Source organism: Manis pentadactyla, chromosome 1 (genome assembly GCF_030020395.1).
Source record: "Manis pentadactyla isolate mManPen7 chromosome 1, mManPen7.hap1, whole genome shotgun sequence".
NCBI classification, from domain to species: Eukaryota; Metazoa; Chordata; class Mammalia; order Pholidota; family Manidae; genus Manis; species Manis pentadactyla.
The window spans coordinates 149,992,452-150,010,790 of record NC_080019.1 but is presented as its reverse complement, the minus strand read 5'-3'; the positions used below and the strand labels follow the sequence as shown (position 1 = coordinate 150,010,790).

The window sequence follows — 18,339 nt, the reverse complement described above, 5'->3', positions numbered from 1 at the left end:
TTTGTGAAGGGAAGGAGAGAGACGGCAGCTTCTCTCCTCCTAGAGCAGAGGAGGACACTGTGCCTATCCGAAACAATACAGGACAAGTCATGTCTCTGCTAAGAATTACCATCTGATTGTTAACTCCCTTTCTGGGGCCACTCTTTCTGATCCTGTTTCCTTTTGGCTTCATATTTTGTTGTTTTTGTTTTTGTTTTTCTATCTGGCTGTCCTCCTCAACCTTGTACAATTCCCTTAAGAAACTACCTTTAAGTCCCATGTAACATACCAGGTACCACATAGAGAGGATGGCCAGAATTCTTGTGTGGTTGGAAGCTCTAATTTTTCAGCTTTCACATAAATTGATTCTTGAATTGCTTCTTCCTTCTGTCTGTTCTCCCCTATCCTAACTTCTGATTCCATCGTCCACTTTTCATTTTCAACTTTACCTTGCCTTTTAGACTAGATTTTCAGCATTGTTTTCTTATCCATAATCTTGTCTACTTATTTACCAAGAATTAGGTCCTTTCTGTACACTGCTTTAGGCTGTTTATCTCAACTGAGCACAAAGACCTCTGCCATTTACTAAAGATATAGCAGTGGAACCACACATTAGGTTGTCAATCTATAGTTCTGGATCACCTGCTTGGTAAAGCCAGGGTAATTTCATGCTCATACTGAAGTCCTCCTTGGCTAGCCATGCTGGATCTAGATGTAGAAGAACATTACTCTTGTAACTGGAATCCCTGAGCTCATTAACCATTAACAGAGATCAGGGGCTGAACTGTTGGTTCTGCATTCAGAGGCCCAACCCCCACAGCTCTGGAAGCCCTCAGAATTCTCTGGTTTACTCTAAAGCACCTTCTGAAGCAATTTCCCAGCAATTTAGACCTGCTCCTTTCTACTGTTCTGTGTGATAACATGGGAAGTGTGCATAAGGCACTTTTTCCTGAACAGTGAAATATAACGGTTATCTGGAGAAGAGCAATTGGGCTCTGGTTTCAGCTGCAACCTGAATTAGCTGCTGCTTTTCATGCAATGCCATTTTTACGTGAAAGAGTGACTGGCTGACAAATCATGGCTATTCAGATGTGGGCATTGGCAAATCTTTTTTCAAAAATGAATGAAATGAGATTGTCACTTCAAGGAACTCAACTGACAATATTTGTTGCCAATGAAAACTTTTAAGTTTATAAGCAAGGGAGAACACCTGAAACATATGGGTTTTGTTTTAGCATTTTTCCAACTCAATTTTCTCTACAGTTATCCAAACTGAAGACCAGAAAACTGCTTTCATTAAGTGACTCTTCCCATATGTTGTTCATTATTTGAGATGATTCACTTGGATAATTTTTGTTGTGGTAAAGCAGCTATTTCCTGTAAAATAGGATCTCAGTGCCAAGAACTACACTTCTAAAATGTGATTTAGCAGTTTTGCTATCTTACCAGTAAGGGGCAGCAAACAACAATGTTTATTTAAAGGAAGAGCTATAACCTTAAGTTAATTTGGAACTTGTCCTCTTTTTTTTTTTTGCTTCATGAATGCATCTCTGACCCCTTTCCCACTCCTAGTGATGCTGAGCTAGAAAGATTAAGATTGAGAGAGACATCCAAAAGGGAAAAGAGTACACTGTAACACTTAGAAGACAATTCTAAAAAAAGGGATAAGTAACACCTGCCAGTCCTTTGTGTTGATAAATGGTGAATCTCTCACAATTTCCAAGCTGGGTCCTAATAACTACCACATACCAAGTTAAACATCCACAAAAGTTGCTCATAGTCCACTGATAAGGAGGAAAGGGTGAAAGTAATATCTTGCCTTATTTCTGCATATCTCACAAAAGACTTGTTCCTTCCTCTGAGCTTTAGTCATCTAGTTTCTAAAGAAACTTGATTTCATTTTAATGAGTATTTACTAAGCATGGACCATAAGCCGGAAGCTATTTTAGGTACTGGAGACAGCGAAAAATAAAACCGATACAATACCTGTATTGGTTGGGGAAAGTTACCCAAACCAATACAGAGTAAGTAGGAGGGGAAGCACCAAGTGTGAACAGAGAGGAAGACTCTAATGAAGGGATGGACAAATGCCAAGTTCTAGCAGTGGTGAGATTTCTTCAGAAACCTCTTTTGAATCTTTCACTGTTTCTCCCCAATCACTAACAATTGTAAGAAAAATGTAATTTTGTTTTTCTTTTATCTGGATGAAATCTTTATCTTAAGACCCTATTCTACCTGAAGGATAAAGCTTAATTATTTCCAAGTAAACTTGATTGTCCCAGGGATATCAGAGTATTTCACACTTTACTCAAATTCAGAATCTGCCCTCCACAGCATTCTTTCTTCCTAGGTTTTGGGAAACCTTCTCTTGTTTGATCTATCTCAATGCTTATTGTAACCTTTGAAATGTAACTCATTTTATACCGTACTCACATGTTCTCTTTCCATGCTGACATCAACATTAAGATGTGATTACAACCATGACGCAGTCTGCTGTATTGTTGGATATTTCTAAGGGCCCCTGCAGGGTACCTATTTCTCTCTCTGTCTCTTTGTCTCTCACTTCTGCGTCCTATCTTCTGTCTTGGACCTTGGGGGAGAACTCCCATGTCACCACTGGCCATAGGATGCTCACTGGGCCTTCACTAGTCCCTTTTCTGCCCCCAAGCCCTATGCAAATATATTTAAGAGTTTGCTACTGCACTCTTCTAGAACAGAAAATGCTGTGGGAACTCTTAGCTGTTCAGAGTCCCAGAAAGAAAGTAGGCTTAAAAACCCTTTACCCTTAGCATCTCCTCAATACATTCTGGGTTTTCTATTATCCACCCCCAATACTTTGCAACTTTATCCCTGACAGGACCAAATGAAACAGGTATCTTTTAAAATTCCTTCTATGTTATACTTACATCAAGGCTTCTGAAATTGAAGGCCAGTATTTAGCATTTATTCCAGAGACACTGCCTCAAATGAGGATCAACTAGTAAAAATAAATTTCAGGAAAAAAATGTATCAAGTAATGCTTTACACATTGACCCATGTTCAACTAACACATAACTTCTACAAAAAGCACATTTGCCCTTTCTTTTACTGCTGAACTCCTCAAAAAAGAAGTCTCCATTTCTCAGTCATGTAATAGTCTATGCAACAGCAATAGACATACTTTGCAATTTCATGAGCATTCTTGTTTCAAGTTCACTAATGCACATCTATATTGGAATATAGGGGTTTCCCCCCACCAAAATTCTACTTTATCTGTGAGTTTTAAATTAGCCTGCAGAGGGCAGCAAATATTAGTGCAAATTCCTGTGTTTTAAACCTTAGGCTTGGAGAGGCAGTTGATTATGAATAAAGCATTAATGTTCACATTATTTGATATCAGCACTGAAAAATTTTCTTGACATGTGGGAGACTTTTATGGCTACTTTAAAAAAAATGATAATAAGAACTGGGCTGGTTGTTAGTGAAAAAGTAGTAGTCAAATTTATTTTTGGTAAATCCTTATTCTTCTGGTACTTTTTAGACCCTTCTTCCAGATATCCAGGACCTGCTCACTACCTCTAAATACTGAGAACCCCAGCTCTCCCAGTGGGCTATTATATAAGTCCAGTACACAGAATTATACCCTCTCCAATAAAAAAGTTTTCTTATATTTCATTCCTATTTGTTTTCTTTTACGTGTAGTGATAACTTATTAAGAATAACTACTCTTGTTATATGCACATTAACCTTCACTGATATATATTACTGAAATTTAATTATGTAAAATGAAACTATTTATAAAAAGAATAACTTTTATGTAGGATGGTATTTTTAAAATAAATTTTACTAAGGACTTCAAACAAAGCAAGATTCCCCAATACCTAAGTTAATGATCAAGAAAATAATTACAAAAACTTACAAAAGTGTGTGTGTGGGGGGAGGCAGGGGAGCATAAAGCTTATCAGCACACACACAAAAATAAAAGGTCACAACCTAATACCACAAGTGAAAAGAAATAGGGTGAAAGCAAGAAACAGCAAATACTGTCACATTGTATTAGACCTCTGAATCTTGCCTTCACCTCCAAATTTTGGGGAAAATGAGTCTAGAATATCCTGAACATTTTTACTGTTATCTAATTTAGTAATATGCAGACTGAAGTTAAGTAAGTTGCCCTGAGAAAAAATGAAGTAGAGACCCACAAAAATTCAACCCTAACCACATCCTTGAAAATTCATCAAAGGTAAGAAGGGCAAATAGGCTTACTATTATTTATGGCAATGCTGGAATGATAGCCAATCAAAGAATCTATTGAATCTCAAGAAACTACTAGGATGTCAAATCTCCAGGAAGGGTAGCACCCCTCAGCAGCAGGCTCAACAGCCACCATCCCTCCATGATCAGCCTCTCCCTCTCTATCCCTGCATACTCAGCCTCTACCCCTACCATCCCTACATGCTTATCAGTTTGAAGGAAAGACCAGCTGGTTATAGATGAGATGAGATATGAAGAGATGATCTACTCTGTTTTGAACTGAACAGTAATACCTGATGACAAATGTGATCAAGGTGAAAATAAATCACATGGCAATTATGAAATTACAGTAGAGTAAAAAAGCAGCAGCAGGAAGGAAGGAAGAAAGGAAGGAGAGAACACTAGAAGGAAGGAAGGAGGGAAGGAAATAAGAAAGAAAGGAAAAGACTTATGGTTCGTAAGATGCAAAAGTCTAGAAGTAAGCATATCTTCAAACTACAGGGACAGAGTTCCAATGAGTGTTTGATGCTGGGCAATAACATAATGACAAAATGATCCAATAAAAAAAGAGCTAGAAAACAAAATAATTAGAGTTAACAGGTTAAAAGGAGATTTCAGAGATAAGAAAACAATCTGAGAACTGACCCATAATTGTAGATCTAACAAGTAAATCATAATTATCAGAAACAGCAAGGGACAAAATAAAATACAATAAAATGGAGTAAAGAGTTGAGATAATTGTAATGAATGCAGAAGAAAAAAGTGTATTTAAAGCAAACTTACTTACATTACTGGTAACATGATGAACTAAGTACCTGAACTGATCCTACTGCTGAAAACAACTAAAATGGTTGAGCAAAATTATTTTTAAAATCTTAAATGCATGCAAATGCTGTCAGAAAAAAGTGAACTCTATTTAGGCCAAAAGAAGTTAAAGGCAGGAACTTGGAGAGGTGAGTGAAGAACTGAGGTTGGGTTTTGGCCTCCATGGTATTTCCTGAGCTCAAATGATCTCAAGCATTAATTTTTAAGGTTTCAAGGATGGGAAACAAAGCCTATACCCACCTCAAGTTAGGGATTACATTAGGAAGCCCCTTTTAAGTAAAACTGGAACTCGAATGTGTTATACTGCTGGTTTAATTATTAACTAATAATGCACCCTGACACCAATGCAGAACTGACCAATAAAGGAAAACTACCCATCTTGAAATGTGAATATTGAACCTTGATTCTGACTGGATGCGGAATAGGATTTTTCCTAAAGAATCATAACCACCATCTGGTGTCCATTTAAGTTTTTATCCTGAATTCACACCAGCTGGTATTATGACACACACACACATACACACACACACACACACACACACACACACACACACACACAAATCTCAAGTCAGTAATTCAGTTTAAATTGATACAGCACTGATAATGCCCATGGACACCTGGCAGAAACAAAGGCTAATCCTCCAGTGAAGGAATCCACCTTCATCCCAGACCTCAAAGTTCAAATGAAAATGAGAGCTCAAAGCAAAGAGAAAAATATATTAAAAAAATACAGGGAAACAAAGCACCGTAGATGAGGAAATAAACTACATAAAGGCTTACAAGTCTTCAGATATAGGAATTGTCAAACAGAAAAAAATAAAAATGTTTGTTTAAAATGTTTCAAAAAATAGGCATCATATTGAGTAAATAAAAATGTGTAAAAATCTCTAACAACTCTAGAAATGAAAAATATAATAAAAATTTAAAACTCAGTGGATGGTTTTATATCAAACGGGATACAACTGAAGCCCAGGGATACAAAGAAGTAGAAAATATGAGACATGAAGGACAGAATAAGATGGTCTAACATACAGCTAACTGAAATTCTAGGAGAAGAGACAGAGAGAGGGAGGGAGGACTGGGGAGCAAGGGGAGGGGGATTACCTGAAGATATTTATTGATTGAGAAATTTTCAGAAACTTGTAACAGACGTTAGAAGCAGGAACTACAATGAACTCCAAGGAGGGTAACTTAAAATAAATCCAAATTTAAGATCTACCATAGTTAAATTGCACAGCACTTAAAGAAAAAAAGGAAAAAAGTTTCTTAAATTTCTATGATGGTTTTTTCAGAGGAAGAAGTTCATCTAAATCCAATTCCCTGCCATGTTTCTAAGAAATACTTTGCCTTATTCTTTCCCCAAATACTTGGAAAAGAGTTAGAGAAACCCATGACATAAATCCCGTTCCTCAATGAGGCTTTTTTGGATCAACTGTAAAGGTTCTATTTTAGTTGGCACCTGTAACATCTCTCAAGACCAAGGTCAAAACGGGGTAAGGGCATCTCTGTTTTCCCACAGGCAAATGTGGTATTGCAATTGCGCTGGTATCCCAAAATTCAGTTCAGCTGAGGCAAACTGACGAAGTACAAGATGCAGTTTGCTCTGAAGACTCAACAGAGAGGCACACACTGTGTGGCAAAATGGTTACCTTAAATTGAATGGTAGGAAGTGAACACCCCCGTCTTTGTACAGTCAGGCCAGTTCGGCAAGAACCCTGTCACTGGGGCGAAGCGCCGAGGTCCGCTTACGGAACTGACGAGGCTCCTGCGACTGCGCATGCTCCAAACTCCAAGCCGGTGACGGTCTTTGAGCCGGGCCACCCCCGGAGCGCGAGCAAGGGGGCAGACGTGGAGGCGGGTTTTCTCTGCGGAGCTGGGGGCGACGTTGGCTCCCGATGGCACTGAACACCACCACCTCAGCAGTGGAGTTGGAGAAAATCTCAAAAGCACCACTGTCTAAATGTCAGATGTGTATATTAAATTGATATTATAATCTAAAGGAGGACAGAGAGGGGGGAGGAGGAGGAGAAACAAGAACCGAATAAACCAAACTCACATCTCTCCAGGAAGTACAAGTGCCTAGTCACAAGTATTGGGAGATAGATGCAAATGTTTTCTCCCCCAGCTGTTTCCCTAAAACATAGTTTCTTTAATAATTAATTAAGATATACCTGCCGCTATGAAATTAGTGCAAACATTGTTTTATTTAACCTGCACTGTAACCTTTTCTTTTCGTCCTCTTTAAGCGCCAACACTTCTTTCACTTCGTTGCAATCAAGATATATTTTGAGAGGGAAAAGTGGAAAGATGCTGCTTCTTAAAATCTAATAAATAATCCAACGTCATTACACTCCAAACTGTTCTTGAAAGATTGGAAGTGGGATAAAACACAACACAAGAATGAAGAAAGTTCCCATCCTTTTTCATTGACACTTGAATATTATGTAGTAACACTATGCGAGTAACTACTTTTTACAGATTGTTTTTAATTCAGGAAAATAAAAAGAATTGTCTTTATTTTAAATGGAGTTTTAAAAATAAGAATGTATGTTATTTTGAGTGAAGCGAGGTGAAAGGCCCAGAAGTGAAGTCAGTGTTGGCTTTGTGGTCAAGTAAAAGAGACTCATTTTATTGTTCAGGCTTCCACAAACACTATGGGAAAATACTTGGACACTTAAAATCTGTATTTGCTGCATATTTTTATTCTCCCTCTGAAGTTTTTAAAATAGAATGCTATAGGATATTTTGAAATAATAAGGTGAAAGCCAAAACTCATTATTTGAAGAATATGGTTTATTTCACATCTTACAACATTTTTGGGTTAAGCAACATCAAATTCCAGCTTACATTTGTTTTTATTACCTTCTTAACAGCAGAAAATTGAGTAGTCTTTCATATTTCATAGGCTATTAAAATTCATGTTTGAACATTTCCTCTAATTTGGGCAATTGCTATTAAAACTTAAAATAAATTTAAGTGGTTTTTCATGTCTTTTTTTCTAAAGATAATAACTATTATATATTATTTTTCATCAGCAGGAAGATTTTGAGAAAGAAAATGCATTTAAAGTTTTGGCTCAGGTTTAATAGTGAATATACACAACTCTAGTCTAGCCATTATTTAATGGAAAATACAAATATAAGAAATTAATTATCCAACCTGAGCCTCCAGATGTTTCACTTATGATATACTATGAAGACAGGGAAAAAGACAGAAGATTCTTAATGTATGCATACATTTATAATTGGTGTTATTTCTGTATAAGTATGGCAAGTAGAGTAGATAGTTCTTAAACTTTTAGATTGATTGGAATGTATAATAGAAATCAAGCTTAATACAAAAATCAAGCTTAACACAAGAAGTCATTGCTGAGTTCAGGTTTTAAATTTTGAAATATCTACATAAATGAAAACACAAGAGATAAAAGTATGAACTTGCAATTTAACCTTTATTCCCTTTCTTGGGGAGTATGTAATTAGAACCCAAGTTTGTGGCTGGAGAGACAACCATGACAGACATGCCCTTTGGAGAACAAGGGGAGTTCAGTTCAGTAACCAGAGCTAATATACTGTGTTCCCCAGTATTGGAGGGACTCTCAGGTACTTACTGTAGAGTCAAGCAGTTTTAAAAGAGTTGCCATTTTTGTGTTTGGGTAGCCCAGGAACGTTTGTACCATAATCATAGAGGATGAGGAGGTAGGTGTGGGCCTCAATTATTTACCTCTTTTAAGATGCATGAGCTAAGTGAAACTGTTAAGAAATGTTGTTTCTGCAGCTTTTAAAAAAATATACAGAATGACTTCTAGAATTCCTCTGAGAATAAAAACTGTTCCTTTAGAGCTGAAGAACATACTGCATTTTCTATTTCAGTACAGAGATATTTCTTACTCTATAATGTTATCCTCTTTTCATCCACATACAAATCGTGGAACAGAGGAGGACTGGAGCCCGAGAGGGAGTATGAAGAGGTGGGATTTCCATCAAGCGGGCAGAAAGCCAATAGCTGAATTTTAATATAACCACGTGTATTTGTTTGTATCTGTTGTAAAAAAGCAATCAAAATACTGTCTTCAGAATTAAGCAATTTAAAGCCTTATTTATATAGTACATCTATGATTTACAATGTATATTACCACATAGCTTATTGAGATTTATCATTATGCATAGATATTTCCAAAATATTATTGTTCTATGAATTCCATGTATTTTATTGTAGTAAGATGGTTCTTAATCATTGAAAAATAAGGACTGATTTTCTATAGTTAGCAAAACATCCATTACCTCTCAGTTTCCTTTTTGATAATAACACACTTGTATTTCTTTTAATTAAATATAGGAATAAAGATAAATCAACTGTTTAATATACTTTAGTTACTATGACACAGTGAAATGGACCAGGCTCACTTACAGAAGGAGATCACTATTCAAAAATATTTAAAATAGGTATGAAAAGACTATAAGGAAATAAGCATATACCCTTCGAGTAACTTATATACTGTTTATAGTTGGTATAAAAACCAAACACTCTTGAAGAAATTAGTGATACTAAAAACAAATAAGGAATTATTGATTACAATATTGTTCTTCACAATATTGAAATTGAATATGAATTCAGTTTTAAGGAGGAAGTGGAATTTAATCTGTGCTTTGAAGGATAATTGCTTAAACCATAAAGGAGGTGAAGAGCACTTGAGGTGGGAGGAAAAAAATAGCTAAAAGAGCAACGGAGACAAGAATGAGCAAGGCACGCGGAGAGGACAGTGAAGAGAGGGACAGGATGGCAGAGGGGGGCATTTGTTGTGGTTAGGGAGCAGAGCGGGAAATATGATATTCCAGAGAGCGGTATCTTTTGTTATTAAGGCCTAAAAGCCAAGAGAGAGAGTCTGGATGCAATGTAATGAGCAATAGGGGGCCTTTATTAAGTAGTTTTTTTTTACATTTTATATCCTTATATAAATTGGTAGTGTTTTTTCTTGTGCATTATTACATTTTTTTTCTGTAAAAATGTTCAGCTTTTAGCTACTTGGGACGTTTTTATTGCGAATAAGTCATGATTCAGGGAAGTATATTATGTGTAATCTGTTCTTCATACATGTCAAAGAAAGTGCAAATTGAAGATTATTAACATTACCTACTATGTAGAGATAATGAAGAGAAATCACAGTTGTTTATAAGGGATGGCATGATCTATACCTTCCATGTAGGAGAAACACACTGATGAAGTGATCATTACTGTAATGTGTTGTGGCCCTTTTGAATTAAAAAACGCTTTGTACACACAGAAATAATAAACTTGATTCTCCTCAGAGCTCTGAAAGGAGACTTGTCTTTTGTCTCCTCTGTCACTTACAGTATTATTTCCCTAGATTTGAGCTTCATTCTAACTCAGAGTAAGGGTAGTTTGTATATTTGGGTAAACCTCTCTCTGCTTGAGATTTGTTCCTTAGGTTGATGGGCTGTGTCTCTTAAGAGTTCTCCAATATAACTATATAGACATGTAAGGTGGTTGTAAATAAATCAACAGATGTTTGTCTCTTTAGCAAGGACTCTGACTAAATAAATCATAGAACCAAATTTGGGTGAGAAAGGGAAAGAGAAATAAGTGGAGAAGGATGGGGACAAGAATAGGCTTTGGACTGTCAACCCAGCACTAAGGGCCCTGGGAGATAAAGAGAAGAGAAGAGGACAAAAGAGGTAGGTAGGAGCCTTAGATCAACCTCACTTCACTGTGCATTTTACTTGAGCCAAACCTGTTCAGTAGTGCATGTGAGCTCTGACATGTCTTCGTGTGCTTCAGATACCCAAACAGAAGCCCTCACTGCACCAATAGGCCCTTTTTCTTGAATTCCCGATTTCAGTTGAGGACAAGTATCTCAGTGTTTCTATTTCATTTTCCTCCATCTGTCTGTTTATTAACACACTTAGTATATCCTGTAGATTCTGCCTCCAACTGTCTCTCAACTGTTTCATCCTTTATTGCCAGAATCAAGTTCAGGACTTCAACCACTTCTTGCCTGGATTCTTCATTTGCTTTCTAACAAGAAGCCATTATCTCCAGTACCCTCACTGCTCAGTCTGAACTTCTGACATTACCATCACCTAGAGTGTGGTATTCCATTTCTCTTGCCCAATGCTATTTATTTATTATTTATTTTCATTACATTATTTATGAAATTTTGCTGATACTACATAAAGTATCATGCCATCATAATTACCTAAACTTTCATGCCAGATCTTTGTTTTTTCTTTTCTATTATAGTGTTCATTTTTTTCTTTGTTTCACCTTTTAGATTATAAACATGTTAAGGGGAGAAGCCGTATTTTATTTTTTTTTGCATCTTCTATATAGTACATCTCAATGCCTTAAAGTGAGAATTCTGTAAATATTTGTTCAATTGATAGTAATGTGTCATAGACAAATAAAAATTGATGTAATATACTCTTAAGCTCCTAAGCAGGAAAGAACATTTAGAATACACGTAAAGGTACAGCTTAAAAAAAAAGAATGCATTGTTTTTCAAATGATTTTAGTTGATGGTATGCCTTTCAAAAAGTGGTCTATTATCTTGCCAATTCAAATGAAATGAAATCTCAGAAGTAGGGTTCTTGTGTTTCTAAATTCCTATATAAATATTGAAGAGAAACTTATGGAATTGCTTTGATTCACTGACTGAGCGGAGTGACTGGGAGATAATTATACATAATATATAGTTAACATAATATGAATATTTCCTGTTTATCTCTACTAGTTGGAAAGCAGGAATTTTTCTGAAAGTCAGTGGAAAGTTCTACGAGTTCCTGTCACATTCTTAGTAATGAAAGAAAAATGTTCAAATTGAAGGTATGGAGCTGCCAAAGTACCATGGACATTTTAATTAATGATTGACCTTATTAACATTAGCAGAAATGAAATATTTTTTATATTTTTAAAAAGACATAAGGAGTATAGTAACTGTAGTGAGCAACCTAGAGTACCTGGTGCCTTAAATATGATTTATAAATAAACATTGGACAATTAGAATACCTCTCCCTGGACCCCTCTTGATTTATTGCTACTAGAGTAAGGCTTTGATTTCAAATGTTGATGATATATGGTTAAGAAAATATTCTTCTAGGAATTCATTGAACAAAAAGAATATGCTAAATATGCATAAGTTCAGTGTTTGGAATTATTTTGCATACATAACTCACTTCATGATTGCTGTTTACTATCTAAATACAAAGATAATATCAATCTCTGACTTTTTACATTTCCTTCAACAACATTACATGAGTCTTTATTAACTCCTTCCCCACTCCCCTTTTACCCAGGATAAGATGGCAAGGGAACAAGAGTGGCTAGTTAGGAGAAATGTGTGCTTGGTAAATTATAGTTTTTACAAAATAATAGAATTATATAATAAAACAATAAGATTATATAGAAATTATGAATGGAGTTCTGCTGTTAATTGAATACTCTTATTGTTGTAAGACATGAACCTGAAAAAGCTGTATTATTAATTTTGTGGGTATATGTAGACATACATATATATATTTCCAGTTAGCCTTTTAGGAACATTGCATAGGCAAAATATTGTTTATAAGCAATAAATTACTTTCTAATTTTGAGCATTATAGAATGATGGTCAAAAGAAACATCTTTAAATGGAAAAATTTTATGTTTTGTTCATGTTGCTATTAAAGCATACATTATATTCTTATCATTTTAGCAGTTTTAATTTATTTCCTTCTAAAGTTTAAAAGCTTTATTAATTAGCATTCATTTAGCTACTTCACCTGAAAAAAATCCCCAACTTTTTAATACTCAACTTTCTTTAAACTAACATCGACAACGTACAAGTTTTTGGAATGCTTTCTTGAAGTCTTCATTAAAGATTGTGTAAATCAATGGATTTATAAGGGAATTGAGATAGCCAAGCCATGTCAAAAAATTCGACATTTCTTCAGAAATGTTACACTTTTCACATACATTAACAACCAATTCTTTTACAAAAAAAGGAAGCCAACATATTACAAATGCACCCAAGATTAATCCCAGGGTAGTGGCTGCTTTGCGTTCTCTTGTGCCTGAGATCTTTTGTCTTCTCCAGGATTTTTCATGCTTGAATTCAGACCTGTGACTTTTCACTGTGCTATGAACTTTATCAAAGTCTGTTGATGGATCAGATAAAGACTTTTCTAGCATGTAGGGTGTGGAGACCAGTCTAGTGCTTTTCTCACCACTCTCCAAAAGGACTTGGCCATTCAGCTCCTCCTTGGCAATCCTACTTGCTTGTCTCTTGTGATATAACGTCTTTGCTGCTTTATATATTTTGTAGTAGAGGATCAAAATCAGTGTTAACGGGATGTAGAAAGCTCCAAATGTTGAATAAATAGTGGAAACAATGTGGTCGTGTTTGATGATGCACTCATCGTCTCTGCTAGTCCCTTGGTGCCTCCAGAATAAAGGAGGCATAGAGATAAGAATGGATATAATCCAAACTACTGTGATTGTAATGCCAGCATGCTTGGGAGTCCTTTTCCTGGCGTACTCGACAGCATCTGTGATTGCCCGGTACCGGTCCAACGCTATAGCAGAGAGATGCAGGATGGAGCATGTGCAGCACGTGATGTCAATGCTCAGCCAAATGTCACAGACCACTTGCCCCAGAATCCAGCTCTCTCTCACAATATACACGATGCTGAAAGGCATCACCAGGACAGCTACAAGAAAATCTGTCACTGCCAGGGAGCAAATTAGATAGTTGGCAGGGTGGTGCAGCTTCCGGGTCACAATAATTGCAGCAATCACAAGGGAGTTGATGGTGGTTGTCATCAGTGCCAGCCCGGAGAGAGTGAGGGACACCAGGATTTTGGATGGTATTCTGTTTAACAGTTCTTCTGAAGTCAAATTTTGATCAGATGAGTTTAAGAAATCCATTTTTTAAAAAAGATTAATATAGCTGGAAAAAAATGGATACCTGTAACAAAGGAGGGGAAAACAGTTCAGAGAAATCTTTAAATATTTTTCTCTCTCAGAATAATTTTTTAAAAAGTATATGTGTATGTTTTCCCAGGACATTCTATGGGTTTAAAAAATGAAGTTCAAATTGCAGGTCGTTTCTTTTCTTTTAATTAAAAAATCCAGTAAGTACAATAACAAAAAATAACTTCTAAAACATTTCTTAAAATATGGCTCAAATAAAACAATTTTTATGGGTAAACTAACCTATTACTCAGTAAAATCTCTACCATTATAGAATTGCATTTAATAGCTGTATTAATCCTAGCTGTGTTTTCCTCTTTGTTCACAGCAGAAAAAGTCTAAAAGCACATGTCACGAACATATATTTATGCATTGTATAATGTAATAGAAAATATATTAAAGGGAGTATTCAAAATCATAAATAACTTTTTACTTAATCCAGAGTTACATTAGAACATTATCATTGGGCTTGTGGAAACTAAAGGAACTTTTAATGTATTTTATGTCAGGATATAAAGTTTACAAAAGGAAATAGAAATAAAATATTTTTAGTATCTCTAACATTCTATGATCATTTTATGAGATCAGTCATAGAATGACATGAAACACAAAATGTCAGAGTGTTTCGTAGTCTTTGTGGATATAAGTAGTTAACTTGGTTTTAAAAAGACACAATAAAATTAGTTAGAGTCAATTAGCCATACAACACTGCCCAATGACATATATGACCAAATAAATCACTTAAGGTGAACTTGCCAGTAAGGAGAGTTCACACTAGCACTCACCCTGAAATGGAAATTCCTCTTCTTTATAAGGCACCATTGTAATGACCATGTAACCTTGTGAAAAAGGATCCTCCCAACAAGGCTTATTCTTGTTTCCTCTGAGCTTTTATTGAATTACAAGTCAAATAAGAGCAATTCGAGTGTAAAGAGATAAGATTACTCTTTTTTATATGATAGTTTTCTTTTTTCTTTCTTTTTACATCAGCCTTTCTCTTTTTATTTAATAATTCTTTAGCAGCTATTTGTATCTTAGGCAAAGATGAGAGAAGATGAAAATCTGAAGCTTTATTCTTAGTTATAACTATTATTATACCTCCCCATTTCTTAAATTATTTTTACTTTAAAATGTTTTTGTTTCACTTGTTGGAACTGATAAACAATAATTTTAAATACTTAATATTATTATATCAAGTGTTTACTATGAAGTATGTGTTTGTATTGTAAAACTTTGGGGTATTGCATATTTTATATTCTACTTACATTGGGGTTTTCAGTATTGCATTTAATTTTTGTTTTCTCATGTACATTGAAGGCAGGTGCTGATGGCTTGTTCTTAAGCAAATTGAGTGGCAGAAGAAATTTGAATACTTACTACACAGAAAATGAGTAGTTGTCCTGCATGTAATTGAAAAGTAGATGTACATCTATGTTACTTATACCAACACTTGGTTATTTGTAAAGGGCAAGTAAGTGTCAGATAAAGAATGGAAGCTGAAATCTCCTGGGAAATTCTAAGCCAGTGGTTTTTCAACTTAGTTTGCCTCAGAATCACTAGGAAGGCTATGAAAGCACAGATTACTGTGTTCTAACCTCTGGACATTGAGATTCAGTAACACAGGAAGGAACCCCCATACCTATATTTCTAACAAGTTCCCAGGATGTTGCTGACACTGCTGGTCCAGGGGGTTAGATTTCTGGGGAGTAAGCGGTACAGCTGTTTCTCGGCTGTTTGCCTAATCCTTTTACTGCTGTAGCATCTATGAGCTCCTCTCTATTGAGAACAGCTCTGACATTTATGCTGTATAATTTTCTCAGCACCTTACTTTCTCACAGTCTTATTTCTTGGTTTCTCAAATAAGTGATCGTATTCTAGCTTTTCTTTTGATGTTTCCTTATTTTTATTGCTGTCTTCATGCAGCTCTTGGACCTCCTGCTCTAGGCCTATAAACTGCTCTTTTCCTACATTGTTTCCAATATTTTCAGCCTGTTATGAGAGTTATGCTATATGAACATATTTCTAAACCAGTACTGGATATCAGGGTCTGAGATGTCATGGAGTGCTCATTGGTACCATCAGGACTGTCATGAAAATCCTCCATCCATGCTTTCAATATCACTGGACCTCATAGTCTTTAGCTATTTTCCCTGTAAACATCTTTAGATAAATATCTTTAGTCAATGGTTATAGGTGAATTGCCCACTTCAAAGCAAATTGGACATATTAGAAACATGGTTGATGAACTAATTTCTACCTTCCTTTCAAATTTTCCCCATTTCTCTCATCATAAAATTTGTACTATATATTTAATAAAAAACTGAATATTTTCTTAATTGGTTAATTCCTTTGCAACAGTGTTTATTTAGTGTTATGGAAATAAATTTAAAAGTGATGATATTTTCCACATGATAAGCAAAAATAACTTTCCAATTTAATTTTCCTGGTGAACAGTTGGCTTAAGAGTCTCTTCAAGAGATAATCTTGAATTACATTCTGAATAGAATATTAAACAACAGAAACTGGAAATAGTCATGTGTGTTCCCATAATAAAAATTAATTATGTAAGGAAATGGACCAGTTTAAAATTAGAAGATGAATTATTTGATAATTCAATGGGTTTCTTTAAGCATCACATTGTAGCATTTAAATTAGGCTCAGTAAAATGGTACTTAATACTAAGAAAAAAAGAAAAATGTGCCATATGAATTCCATTGCAGTCAAAAGTAATCTCCACAATATTAAATTTAGAAAAGTTCTCTCATAGTTGTGTTTATAGAAAACAAAGAAAACAAGAAAACAAATGTAGCCAATCACAACTGGATTTATTTTTCTTTCTTTTTTTCTTATTTTCCTTATCACTTACATTTAGAATTTCAAAACACTTACCTTCATTAATTCATACATGATCTCTAATCAGATTCTTTCATATTGCTTTACATCTTAGGTTCCCACTGTGACCACTTCTGGGTTACTGGAAATAGACTATGACACACGTGTTCTCCTACTCTGAGAACATAGTTTACATTCTATATTTTGACTGTCTTCACTGGGAAATAGAACTTCTCTTTAAGTAGAGTCTTTAGTTATCAGTTACATGTAGCCTTCTTAATAATAACAAAGAGAAAAAACTTCATTAGGCTTTGTTCAGCATGAATATTTGCCAACTTATTGATCTAATGACATGATGTATGTACTCCTCAGCTTATACAGAGTTTTAAAAAATCGAATGTTGATTTATATTCAGGTGTTTGTTTGATCTTGATGTCCAATTATTTTGTTCTCAAGTTAAACTATAAACTCATAAAGGTGTGGTTTAATTTACTTTATATTGTAAATAACTTGGAGGGGATCATACAAAAATTGATACTGTATATAGAAAACCCTAAAGATTCCACCAAAAAAAGTGTTAGAACTAATCAATGAATTCAGTAAAGTTGCAGGGTACAAAATTAATATACTGAAATCTATTGTATTTTTATATACTAATAATGAGCCATCAAAAAGAGAAATCAAGAAAACAATCCCATTTACAACTGCATGAAAAAGAATAAAATATGTAGGAATAAACTTAACCAAAGAGGTGAGAAAGACTATTACAGGGAAAACTGTAAGATATTGATGAAAAAAATTGAAGAACATGAATAAGTGGAAATATATTCCATGTTCATGGATTAGAAGAATTAATGTTATTAAAATGGCCATACTATCCAAAGCAATCTACATATTCAATACAATCTCTATTAAAATTCCAAGGTATTTTTCACAGAACTAGAGCAAATAGTCTTAAAATTTAAAGGGAACCACTGTAGACCATGTATAACCAAAACAATCTTGAGAAAGAGCAAAGCTAGAGGTAATACATGTCCTGATTTCAAACTATACAACAAAGCTCTAGTAATCAAAACTGCGTGGTATAGACCTAAAAAGAGATTTTACATCAATGGAACAGAATAGAGCCCAGAAATAAACCCATGCATATATGGCCAGTTAATTTATGTAGAGGAGGCAATAAATTATTTCTTGAATAAATAGTGTTGGGAAAACTAGACAACTACATGCAGAGGAATGAAACTGAACTTTCTTATACCATATACAAAAAAAACCCCAAAAATGAAAACAAATCTTGAAATGGATTAAAGACCTAAATATGAGACCCAAAACCTTAAAATGCCTAAAAGAAAACAGGCTATCTGACATTTGATTTAGTGATCTTTTTCTTTGGATCTGACTCCAAAAATTAATAAATGGGACTACATCAAACTGAAAATCTTCTGCACAGTGAAGGGAACCACAAGCTAAATGAAAAAGCAACCTAGTGAATGGGAGAATATATTT

At 35.0% G+C, this 18,339-nt stretch overlaps 1 protein-coding gene across 1 annotated transcript in view; it reads right to left on the bottom strand.

Annotated features, from left to right (window-relative positions):
* Positions 1-9,408: 9,408 nt before the first annotated feature.
* Positions 9,409-18,339, bottom strand: part of HTR1F (5-hydroxytryptamine receptor 1F) — an 80,754-nt gene continuing 71,823 nt past the window's right edge. Inside the window, exon 2 of the mRNA XM_036898890.2 lies at positions 9,409-13,996. Within this exon, the coding sequence (XP_036754785.1) occupies positions 12,856-13,956 (1,101 nt within the window). The 5' untranslated portion in view covers positions 13,957-13,996 and the 3' untranslated portion in view covers positions 9,409-12,855. The remainder of the gene's footprint in view (positions 13,997-18,339) is intronic.